Genomic DNA, 12,500 nt, shown 5'->3' with positions numbered 1-12,500 from the left:
GGAGAGGCAGGCAGGCAGAAGAAGGTTGAAGATTTATTGATGAAAACACAAAAATGAACCAAGGGAGTCCTGAGAGAAGCAGCAGGCAAGAAACCAATTACAAAAAGAAGACAAAAGGCATCCAAAAAACCAAGGGAGTACAAAAAGAGGAAGCACAGAAACCGACGAGAGCTGACACTGGGAGACACGAAAGGAATCAACGTAAACACAAACACAAACTGACGGGGCAAGCACACAAAATGATCTGACGAGAGACAAGGGGAACAAAGAGATTAAATAAATGAGGTAATGAGCAAACAATGAACAGGTGATACAACCATAGACATATATAGAATGGACCAACAGATCTCGTGTCTCTGGATGGAGACCAGTGAAGGATATTAGAAGATCTTTTCCGGTGATGGCTGAGCGTTACTGAGCAGCCTCCAACTGAGCTTGAAGACGTAGATGTGACGTGAGCAACCTGTCTGAAAGTTGGAAGTCTTCTGGTAGCTGTGCCAAGAGAAATCTCAATCATTCCCAATCTAGCAGAGACGGAGAGCGTAGGTATATGTAAGGAGATAACATAGACACAGGCTAATTATTGATCACTAAAATGATAGTTAACATTAGTAATTAAACTTAAACAGCTAATGGAAGTCCAAACTGCCTGAGAGCTTCTCCTGTACTATACGGTAATTCCTCTACTATGAGACAGTAAGTCTCGTGGTTATGACCCAATCGTTAGCCTATTTTTATAAAAACGTCTGCTACGGAGCCATAACGTGAGGTACAAGGTAATGGAGCCTTTTATACATTGTCGTGTTTCTTTAGAAATAAACAACGGACAAATAGAGTCTTTAAACTCTTCAGATGTAAAGTTATTCTCTGTCAAAGTGACGTCAAAATGAATGGCAGTCAATGGGATGCTAACGGGAGGTGATGGCTTGGTAGCATCAAAATGGCGCCATAGGAGGTTCGCGGTCCGAGGAGAGGCTTACCTCCTTGGATACAACAGGTGAAACACAAAAAGGCGGGAAAACACAGGAAGTAAAACTAGACAAGACAAGACAGAAAACCGGACTATCACAATAAAACAGGAAACAGAAATATACACAGTCCACAGAAACAATATACAAAACAGGAAACATACAGAATTATAATAAAATATAAACAACCCCAACAGAAATGTCCCTAACCACAACAAAAAACTTTTTTTAAAAGCCCAGTTTTGATTATTGGGCGCTTATGACTTTATCCACAGCAGCTGTTGCTGTATTGATCATCCGACATGAATAATCAATGAGTCTGGGGGGAGAAAGAAAAGAGTGACTCAGCAGAAAACAGAATAACCTCAGCTCGGAAACCTTTCGCTGTACGCCGTTAGCAACATACACTAAGGTTAGCACAACAAGCGAATTTGCGTGCGAATCGGTCTCACTATGGCAAGCGCAAATGGATAGGCGGAGCTGGAAGACCCGCCTACAGGTTGCCGTGAAAAAGCTTAACGTGAAAAGGCTTAACGTGAAAAAGCTTAACGTGAAAAGGCTTAACGTGAAAAAGCTTAACGTGAAAAAGCTTAACGTGAAAAGGCTTAACGTGAAAAGGCTTAACGTGAAAAGGCTTAACGTGAAAAAGCTTAACGTGAAAAGGCTTAACGTGAAAAAGCTTAACGTGAAAAAGCTTAACGTGAAAAGGCTTAACGTGAAAAGGCTTAACGTGAAAATGCCTGATGTGGTTTAATGTACCTAAACAACAATCAATGATCACCAAATCTCTCATGGCCATATCTTGTCATGAACACTTAAGTCTGTCAAAAAAACTAAACTGAAATCCAACGATTATAGAAGCTATCTCACGTTAACGCTTTCTTCTTCATTGGCGCCTATGGCGAGGAAAAAGCTTATGGTTTCATGTACCTAAACAATGATCAGTGATTACCAAATTTCTCTCTCATATTGCTCCTCATAACTACTGAAAACTGTCCAAAAATCTAACCCAAAGCCCAATTATTATGGACGTTATCTGACATTACGTGTTTCTGCTTCACATTTTCAGCAGGGCAGCGGAGCGGCTGTGGGTTGACTCCCCATGGTTTTCATGGGCTTTATAAGTCCTAACGTGAAAAAGCTTAACGTGGTTTAATGTACCTAAACAACGACCAATCATCACCACATTTCTCTCTCATGTTGCTTGATATCAAAGCAGTATGAGAGAGATGATTGATCGTTGTTAAGGTACATTAAACCACGTTAAGCTTTTTCCTTATAGGCTCTAATGCAGCAGAAATGCTTAATGTCAGATAACGTCCATAATAATTGGACTTTGGGTTCGATTTTTTGAAAGTTTTCCGTGGTTATGAGGAGCAATATGAGAGAGAAATTTGGTAATCATTGATCATTGTTTAGGTACATTAAACCACGTTAAGCTTTTTCACGTTAAAGTGTAACTCTCGCCAAAATGTAAACTAGGGTCTTTTTGTGAATGTACCTGAGTCAAACTTTCGTTTAAAAGCATATTTAAGATGGAATCGCCACTTTTAAGATTTACCGTATTCTCGTTTTTCAGTCAAATGGCCTTTTGAATGGGAGTGCTAGGGACACTTTGATGCTAGCCTCAAAATATCTATTTTTAAACCACTAAGAAGTCGACACAACATGAGACTTTGCTCCAAGTATCACCAGGGGCTCTACACCTTAACGGAAGACTTGACAACATTGGTTATGTTCAGAGTTTACTAAAAAGAAAGGTTTTGAACAACTCACGTTAGCTGTTGGTTTTCCGGTCGCCGTCCATCTCACCAGTCAGAAATAGTCGATCTCTGAATGCAACGTAACAGGGAGGAGAGTAAAGATGGAAAGCTCCTAAAGCTTAGTTCCATATACATGCACGGATAATTCGTTGTTTTGTCGTTAGTGAAACACAATATTGACCTCGTAGTTGAAAAAGGAGCCTCATATAAGAATGACATTTCCTCCTATGGAGTCCGTTCATTCACATTCAGAGATCGCCTATTTTGGACTGGGAAAATGGTGGCTAGTGTAAACAACAACAGCTAACGTGAGTTGCTCAAAACTTTTTTTAGTAAACTCTGAACACAACCAATGTTGTCAAGTCTTCCGTTAAGGTGTAGAGCTCCTGGTGATACTTGGAGCAAAGTCTCATGTTGTGTCGACTTCTTAGTGGTTTAAAAATAGATATTTTGAGGCTAGTATCAAAGTGCCGCTAGCACTCCCATTCAAAAGGCCATTTGACCTAAAAATGAGAATACGGTAAATCTTAAAAGTGGCGATTCCGTCCTAATTATGCTTTTAAACGAAAGTTTGACTCCGGTACATTCACAAAAAGACCCTAGGTTGCATTTTGGAGAGAGTTACGCTTTAAGCGTTTTAGAATGTCCCCAAAAAAGCAACAGAGAGAGAGCCGTGTTTAAGGCTACATCTACACAGCTGTCATGATTCAGCTACTGAGCCTCAGCCATATCAGACCACAAACGTGTGTGTGTGTGTGTGTGTGTGTGTGTGTGTGTGTGTGTGTGTATGTGTGTGTGTGTGTGTGTGTGTCTGTGTCCTCCATGTGGAGTTTATTTCTGTCTAGGCTGCAACAGCCAGATACCTCATATGGAAGCTATTTGTGTGTGTGTGTGTGTGTGTGTGTGTGTGTGTGTGTGTGTGTGTGTGTGTGTGTGTGTGTGTGTGTGTGTGTGTGGGCTGGTTTTACAATCAGCTGATTTCATCCCGCCATCCAGGAACTGCACCCGTCTGTCTGTCTGACACCCAGCTCACAGGAAGTGCGCCCGGCTTTGAAGCCAATTTGTGGCCAAACGTTGGAATCGCGACATCCATGGCCGTCATGTGATGCCCTCAGGCACCAAAAATACTTTTTCCCACAGACTTACAAAACCACAGACCTATGTAAATAAGTGGATAAATTTTTTTGAGCATCACAACCCCCGGAAAAATGACTCGTTTCACCGTCAGAATTGAGTCCATTCTGTCCAATAACATTTGGAAAGTCTAGAAGAGCCGCACGATTAAATCACTTAATCCCCCATTCAAGTTAGCGGAGCGTTAAACAGGAACTAGCTGGCTTGACCGGCGGCGCCGATCATCAGGGTCATTTTATACGCGAATAGACTGAGCTCATGAAATGGCGTATGTATGACACGTTAATTTGTATGCCATTATTGGCGTGTTATCAAGACGCATACTCGCTTTTTAGCATGTTTATCAACGCCGTTTGGCCTCCATTGACTTACATTACCTTGCGATTGTGTGTGAATTGACGCCGTAGCGAGTAGTATGAAAGGGAGAAAATCCGCATAGGGAGGTTGGTCGGGGGGGAGGATGGGTCAAACACAGGACGTTCACCCAGGAGACCGGGGATCGGGTCCCACGTGGCACGTTTCCTAAACTCAACCGTAGCCTCGCGATGTCACGTAGCTTTAGAAAGTGGCGTGTATGTTTACGCTGCGACGTTGGAGACTGCAATCCGCTGTATACAGTGTAGACATACACGCGGATAGCTCAAAATGCGTACAGATAACACGCCACTTGGCTCACTGTATGTTTATGTGAAGTCACGATGTCACGTTGACGCGGTAGATAAACATTTATGGCTTCACTGAGCAACTCTCATAGGGATGAACGGGGCTCCGCCTCGAATGCTGTATCCAGTTCTTATTACACATCCATGGACAACTTTACTGAATGTATAACACAGTCCTTCCAGAAAAATGCAGAGTGTTTTTGTGATTGTTGTGGGCAAAAATCCTTGATTATGCGGCACGTTTTCTTAAAAAATGTGATGGAATATGCGGGATATTTATGCAATTTTATGCGATGAAATTGCGGGAACTTGCAAAAACTGTGGTTTCATCATGGCTTCATCGCGGGGTTTGCAGCTTTACGATGACGTTCACGTCGCGTAATTACGTCGCGTAATTACGTCACTTCATAACGTTCCCATGGCAACAGGGGAAAACAGCTGCTCTTGTGTGAAGTAAACGCAACATTTTTCAACTTTCTGTTAAGATATATGTGTGACTTTTTTGCAACGAAAATGCGGGGATTATGAATTATGAATTATTTTGTGCGGAAATCGGCAATTTATGCGGCGAAAGTGCGGTGTATTTGAAAAAATGCGCCCCCCGCATAAATATGCAGACTTTGGCTGATTATGCATTGAATGTTTTTCTGTCATGTGATCTCTTCCCCCCCCCCCCTCCCCCCAGGCCCCTCCTCCTCCTCCAGTCCCAGTTTGCTGACTAAGAGTCTCTCTCTGGAGCCGTCCTGCTCTCCATGCGGCCACCAGGGGGCGCTGGACGCCGACGCTCCCCAACAGCTGAGCTCCGACCCAGGGCCCAGCTCCTCGTTATCAGGCCCCGCCTCCCTGGAGGGAGGGGGGGAGCTAACAGAGCGCCGCGGCTCCGCTAACGGGCTACTGCTGGTCAACGACACGGGGCCACCAGCGCTACCAGCGCTGCCGGCTACCACAATTACACCACCAAGCAAGAGCAGACCGCCTCTGCCCGGACCAAAACCTCAGGGTAACACATATACAGTTTTCAGGTGTATTTAGTGTTAGCACTAGAACATGTTTACATTCTTTAATGTTCAAAAACACTTTATTTTTCTCAAACTCAAACTGCTGCACCTGTAGTCACCCTGTACACCTAGTATGTAGTACACACTGTACACTTAGTATGTACTACACTGTACATTTAGTATGTAGTGCACTCTGTACAGTTAGTATGTAGTACACACTGTACACTTAGTATGTACTACACTGTACATTTAGTATGTAGTACACTCTGTACACTTACTATGTGGTACACTCTGTACACCTAGTATGTAGTACACTCTGTACACCTAGTATGTAGTACACTCTGTACATTTAGTATGTAGTGCACACTGTACACTTAGTATGTACTACACTGTACATTTAGTATGTAGTGCACTCTGTACAGTTAGTATGTAGTACAGTGTGTACTACATACTAACTGTACAGAGTGCACTACATATAGTGTAGTATGTACTACACTGTACATTTAGTATGTAGTACACTCTGTACACCTAGTATGTAGTACACTCTGTACATTTAGTATATAGTGCACACTGTACACTTAGTATGTAGTACACTGTTAATTTAGTATGTAGTACACACTGTACACTTAGTGTGTAGTACACTCTGTACACTTAGTGTGGAGTACACTCTGCACACCTAGTATGTAGTGCACACGTACACTTAGTATGAAGTACACTCTGTACATTTGGTTTGTAGTACACTCTGTACATCTAGTATTTTAATACACTGTGTACAGTTAAACATAAAAATCCAACTTTCTAACATATGACAGAAAATACAGAAAAGCAGAATGGGTCTCCTTTAATTTAAAACCTGAATGAGTTTAAGGAACTAACTGCCCTCTGATCCCGCCTCCACAGTCCCCCCGAAGCCCCCCCACCTCCAGCAGCAGGCGGGGGTGTCGAGGCCACGCCCCCGGGCGCCAGACAAGCCCCTCCCTCCTCCCCCGCCCTGCAGGTCCCTCCCGGCGGACCCCCGTGGGGGCCGGACCCCACCAACCCGCGCCGATGGCACTGCCTCCCCCACCTGCGTCCTGTCGCTCATCGAGAAGTTTGAGCGGTGAGTTCTGATTGGTCAGAGGAAGAGCGATGTCATCATTCAAGTCTTTATATAGAGATTTTATAATGTGTGTGATACAGAAGATAGAAACGGATACTCACCTTTTTTTTTGTGAAATATCCAAAAGATTTTGGACGGATTCTTACTTTTTTAAGCTCACTAACTTTGTCTATCCTTTTAGCCTTTAAGATATTTTTTTCTAACTCACTTCCTAATTTTTTTTACCTTTTGTTATCGAATTGAATTCTTTACTCAAGTCTGTTATTTAACAAAAAACTTTTGAAAACTGCAGAGGGTTTTTCCCCTGAATCCTCTGACTGAATATTAGTTTATGTGTTTACATGTTCTCCTGTTTTTGGATTTATTTAAATTATATATCGATTTTATTTATCTATGTCTATGTGTCTCTGTCTGTGTGTGTGTGTGTGTGTGTGTGTGTATGTGTGTGTGTCTGTGTCTGTGTGTGTGTGTGTGTGTGTGTGTGTGTGTGTGTGTATGTGTGTGTGTGTGTGTGTCTGCAGCGAGCAGATCATCGTGGTTCCTGACATCACCGGCGGCGCTCTGTGTCCCCGCCTCCCCGACCCCCCCTCCTCCTCCTCCTCCTCCTCTCGTCCTTCCTCACCCCCGCCATCCCCGTCGCCGGCCCCTCCCCCGCCCGACGACCAGCCGCCCCCTGATCACATCACCCCGGCTGTCGAGGGGGAGGAGGGAGACGCCGACCTGCAAGGTAACCCTGACGACGACGACGACGATGAGGATGAAGAGCTGGCTGCGGCCTGTCGAGACGACCTCCGTCAGAAGCGTCTGTCCATGGAGTCGGGTTACAGCGCCTCGGAGAAACACCTAGAGGACGACGTGGTTGCCGTGGAGATGAGGGAGCAACAGCCACTGCCGCCGCAAGAGCCGCGACAGCCGCAGCCGGCTCTCGACCAATCGGAGCTGCCCTCCGAGCGTCTGTCCCTCCCCTCCTCGCAGACTGAGGGGAAGCTGGCCAACCGGGACAGCGGCATCGACAGCATCAGCTCGCCGTCGCACAGCGAGGAGCTGTGCTTCGCCGGCGTGGACGAAGGGGGCGTGGCCTACCCCTGCAGCCCCGCCCTCCTGCCCCGCCTTTCCAGCTCGTCCTCGTACGCCGGGGAAGGCGTCGACGCGGAGGAAGGGGACAGCGAGGCGCGGGCAGGGGCACGCCGTAGGAGGGAGTTCTCCGAGGAGGGAGACAGCGACCTGGAAGAGGAGGAGGAGGCAGAGCTGACGCTCGTGCTGCCTCCGCCCAAGACAGACAGACAGGACTCTGCTGAGGTGAGACAGGAAGTGAGACAGATCTTCATCAGACAGAACAGAGCTGCACAGATTAAAGGACAAATCCAGCCCAAAATGAACCTATAGGGGTTAATAACCGACCGTTTTCTGGGACATGTTTTCATGCTAATCGAATGCGTCTCTAGCTTATTTTATTTTATTGGTTTCTTTGATAGGGACCATGCATATTTATGAACATTGTTGTATAAAAACACCATGTAAATATGCCAGAATTAGTAAAAATAACTACTTTCCATCTGCAACAACAAGCTGGCGCAAACCAGTGATTAGCTTCTAACGCTAGCTTTCAGAGCAGAGGGTAAATCACTATTTAAAAGGTCGAAAATGGTGAAAAATGTGGATCAGTGTTTCCCAAAAAAACCCAAGATTTTTGATACTATTTTCCATCTATTCTTGCCTTACTACCTTCTTTCTGCCGACTTTTTCCAAGTTTTAACATTTTTTTGTTTTTGTTGCCTTTTTTTCATCAGCATTTAAATGTTTTTCAGTCACATGGCTGTTGTTTGGTAAATCTATCTCTGGTCAGGGGGTACTTGGCTTAAAAACACAATTCAAAAGGGGTACATTATTGAAAAAAGGTTGAGAACCACTGCTCTGGGATCTGTTTTCATGCTAATCGAATGTGTCTCTAGCTTGAAACAAGCTAGTGCAAACCGGTGATTAGCTTCTAACGCTAGCTTTCAGGGCAGAGGGTAAATCACTATTTAAAAGGTTGAAAATGTGCAACTCACATCTGCACTTGACTCACATCGGGTAGTGACAACGCTACTGTCTTTATAAACTATCTTTTTAATAAACTGTCTGTCTTACGAAGTTCTCAATGCCTCGGTTTACATGTAGGGACCCTCATTATGCTACAGTGGAAGTGTGGTGCTGTTTTGAGCCTTGTTAGTGGTGTAGAAATAGTGATTTACCCTCTATTTACGATTTAAGCCCCGAAAGCTAGCGTTAGCAGCTAATCAGCGGTCCATGCTAGCTTGATTAAAACTGCTCACATTCGATTAGCATGACAACATGTCCCAGAGAACGGTCGACTCGGTACACATATGTTATTAACCCCTAGGTTTATTTTGCGTCAGATTTGTCCTTTAATCAGTTAGTTGTCAACTTTAAAATAATCATAACCAACTATTTTGATAATAAATTTGAGTCATTTTTTCATGAAAACAAAGTAAAAGGTCTCTGATGTCAGCTTGTTAAATGTGAATATTGTTCTAGTTTCTTCTCTCCTCTGGGACAGGAAACTGAATATCTTTGAGTTGTGGACATAACAAGACATTTGAGGACGTCATTTTTGGCTTTTTGGGAAACACTGATCCACATTTTTCACCATTTTCAAACTTTTAGAGACTAAACTAAATCGATTAGAGCCAGACCTTCCTCCACAGAGCACAGAAACATCCCATAATGTCCTGAAAGGGACCTGTGTGTTCAGCTCCTGCAGATGTTTAATGCTGTCTCTCTCTCTCTGTCTGTCTTTCTGTCTCTCTGTCTCTCCATCTGTCTGTCTCTGTCTGTCTGTCTGTCTGTCTTTCTGTCTCTCTGTCTCTGTCTGTCTCTCCATCTGTCTGTCTTTCTGTCTCGCTGTCTCTCTCTGTCTCTCCATCTGTCTCTGTCTGTCTGTCTGTCTGTCTGTCTGTCTGTCTGTATCTCTGTCTCTCTCTGTCTCTCCATCTGTCTGTCTCTGTCTGTCTCTCTGTCTCTCCATCTGTCTGTCTGTCTGTCTGTCTGTCTGTCTTTCTGTCTTTCTATCTGTCTGTCTCTCTCTCCGTCTCTCTGTCTGTCTGTCTGTCTCTCCATCTGTCTGTCTTTCTGTCTCTCTGTCTCTATCTGTCTCTCCATCTGTCTGTCTGTCTGTCTCTCTGCGTCCAGCTGTCTGTCCAGCAGAGGGTCTTCAACATCGCCAACGAGCTGCTGCACACAGAGATCGCCTACGTCTCTAAGCTCCACCTGCTGGACCAGGTGAGTCCCCCGCTGATCACCGTCCAATCAAAACCTCCCCTGTCTACCAGTGTGTTTACTCTGGTGTCTTGGTTGTAGAGCGCAACAGTGTTGTTCCGGGAGTAAAAACACCGTTCATTTTCTCCATAAGGATTTAGATTAGACCGGTTGCTCCCTGTACAGGGAACTCACTTAGTTTGATCTAACATTAGCACCTCTCTCTCTCTCTCTCTCTCTCTCTCTCTCTCTCTCTCTCTCTCTCTCTCTCTCTCTCTCTCTCTCTGTTATTCCCAAGGGGGTAAGCTTCGCTTCCGTGCTCGAACCTCCTATGGCGCCATTTTGATGCTACCAAGCCATCACCTCCCGTTAGCATCCCATTGACTGCCATTTAATTTTGACGTCACTTTGACAGAGAATAACTTTACATCTGAAGAGTTTAAAGACTCTATTTGTCCATTGTTTATTTCTAAAGAAACACGACAATGTATAAAAGGCTCCATTACCTTGTACCTCACGTTATGGCTCCGTAGCAGACGTTTTTATAAAAATAGGCTAACGATTGGGTCATAACCACGAGACTTACTGTCTCATAGTAGAGGAATTACCGTATAGTACAGGAGAAGCTCTCAGGCAGTTTGGACTTCCATTAGCTGTTTAAGTTTAATTACTAATGTTAACTATCATTTTAGTGATCAATAATTAGCCTGTGTCTATGTTATCTCCTTACATATACCTACGCTCTCCGTCTCTGCTAGATTGGGAATGATTGAGATTTCTCTTGGCACAGCTACCAGAAGACTTCCAACTTTCAGACAGGTTGCTCACGTCACATCTACGTCTTCAAGCTCAGTTGGAGGCTGCTCAGTAACGCTCAGCCATCACCGGGAAAGAGACTTCACTGGTCTCCGTCCAGAGACACGGGATCTGGTGGTCCATTATATATAATGTCTATGGTTCTTTCTCTAGCTCGCTCCACCACTTTGTTGTATCTAACGTTAGCACCGCTCCACATAGCGCTTTAGGAGACTGTAGCAGTAGCTGTTATCATAGCAACAAAAGACGCTCTTGGCTGCTTTTTGGAATAAAAACGCTGCCAGCTTCTTCTTTTTTTACTACAAAAGCGCCCTAGTCAACTTTTTCTTGTCAAAAAAGACGCTGAGTGTGAACACAGCCTTATGGTTTTGTCATTTATACATATGTTTATTTGGTTTGTCTGTGTTGTTACTATTTAGTTGAATGGTCTGGAATAAGGCTGGGCAATATGGAGAAAATCAAATATCATGATATGTTTGACCAAACACCTCGATGTCGATATTGCAACGATATTGTAAGGTTGACAATTGGTGCTTCCACATTTAGATTTTAGATGAATAACCATCTTAATGTGGATATAATGTCTAAGTGGTTAAAGGCAAATAATAGAACAGCTAGAACAGTCTGGTAAATTCAGAAAATGACACCACTTTACTGTAATTTTACGTGTATTTTTTGTCTGTAATGGCAGCTACTACTATGCACTACGCACTCTTGAGTCCATGACAAATTTCCCCTAGGGGACAATAAAGTATATTCTATTCTATTCTATTCTATTCTAATGCAGCCTTTGAAACCAGGAAAAGACTAAACTAGGGGTGGCCAACCAGTTAGGTATAAAGAGCCACAAAAAAACCCGTACCATAGCAAAAAGCCACACAACACATGCACGTCCACACTGCAACAGCAACAGTGTCTTCCAGATCTAATGACAGTCATAATACATAGCAGTTTTCATAGTTTTTTCTCACTTAGATTGACTCAGTGGGAAACCTGACAGTCTTTGTTATCCACAGTCCTTTTCAGGTCTTGCTTGAACTCGGTTGTGGCCTCTCGAAGCAACTCTCTCACTCATCTGTCACTAAAGGGTCTTTCAAACAATCGGATTCAGCAGTGAAAGGGTTAACGAGGAAGGTGATCTGTGGCCGCTGTTTTTCCTCAGGTTGCAGAATCTGTCCTCAAAACTCTGCTGCATTATTTTCCATTTTAAAATAATTGGCAAATGTATTGGCAGTATTGGCAGATGCATTCAAATGTGTTTTTCTTTTTACTTATCTGAAATACTGTATGTTTCAGAAAAGTTAAAGACAACAATCAACCAATGACACAGCCCCCAGCCACACAGTAAGAGCCTCACAGGAGCAGGCAAAGAGCCGCATACGGCTCAAGAGCCACAGGTTCGCCACCCCTGGACTAAACTAATCTAAGACGATAACTAATCTCATATCACGATGTCGATATAATATTGAAATATTGCCCAGCTCTAGTCTGGAATTTTGAGGTAACTGTCATCTGTGTTAACCCCAGGATGCTATTGATCCTGTAAACGCTGTTCACATCACTGATCCGGTCACCGTTCTCCCGTGTCGTCTCCTCCTGCAGGTTTTCTGTGCCCGGCTCCTGGAGGAGGCCCGCTCTCGCTCCTCCTTCCCGTGTGATGTCGTTCAGGGAATCTTCTCCAACATCTGCTCCATCTACTGTTTCCATCAGCAGTTCCTGCTGCCGGCGCTGCAGAAACGGATGGAGGAGTGGTGAGTAGGGTTGCAAAATTCTGGGAATTTTCAAAGTTGGAAACTTTGCTA

The 12,500-nt window shown here is 44.1% G+C and overlaps 1 protein-coding gene across 2 annotated transcripts in view; it reads left to right on the top strand.

The window, feature by feature from the left end:
- Positions 1-12,500, top strand: part of fgd1 (FYVE, RhoGEF and PH domain containing 1) — a 43,130-nt gene that overhangs the window by 16,933 nt on the left and 13,697 nt on the right. For both annotated transcript variants that reach the window (XM_031293157.2, XM_031293158.2), the window contains exons 2-6: positions 5,213-5,527; positions 6,426-6,624; positions 7,146-7,923; positions 9,817-9,906; positions 12,301-12,449. In XM_031293157.2, the coding sequence (XP_031149017.1) occupies positions 5,213-5,527; positions 6,426-6,624; positions 7,146-7,923; positions 9,817-9,906; positions 12,301-12,449 (1,531 nt within the window). The remainder of the gene's footprint in view (positions 1-5,212; positions 5,528-6,425; positions 6,625-7,145; positions 7,924-9,816; positions 9,907-12,300; positions 12,450-12,500) is intronic.

This window comes from Sander lucioperca, chromosome 12, assembly GCF_008315115.2.
Source record: "Sander lucioperca isolate FBNREF2018 chromosome 12, SLUC_FBN_1.2, whole genome shotgun sequence".
NCBI classification, from domain to species: Eukaryota; Metazoa; Chordata; class Actinopteri; order Perciformes; family Percidae; genus Sander; species Sander lucioperca.
This window is presented reverse-complemented; position numbering and strand designations above follow the sequence as displayed.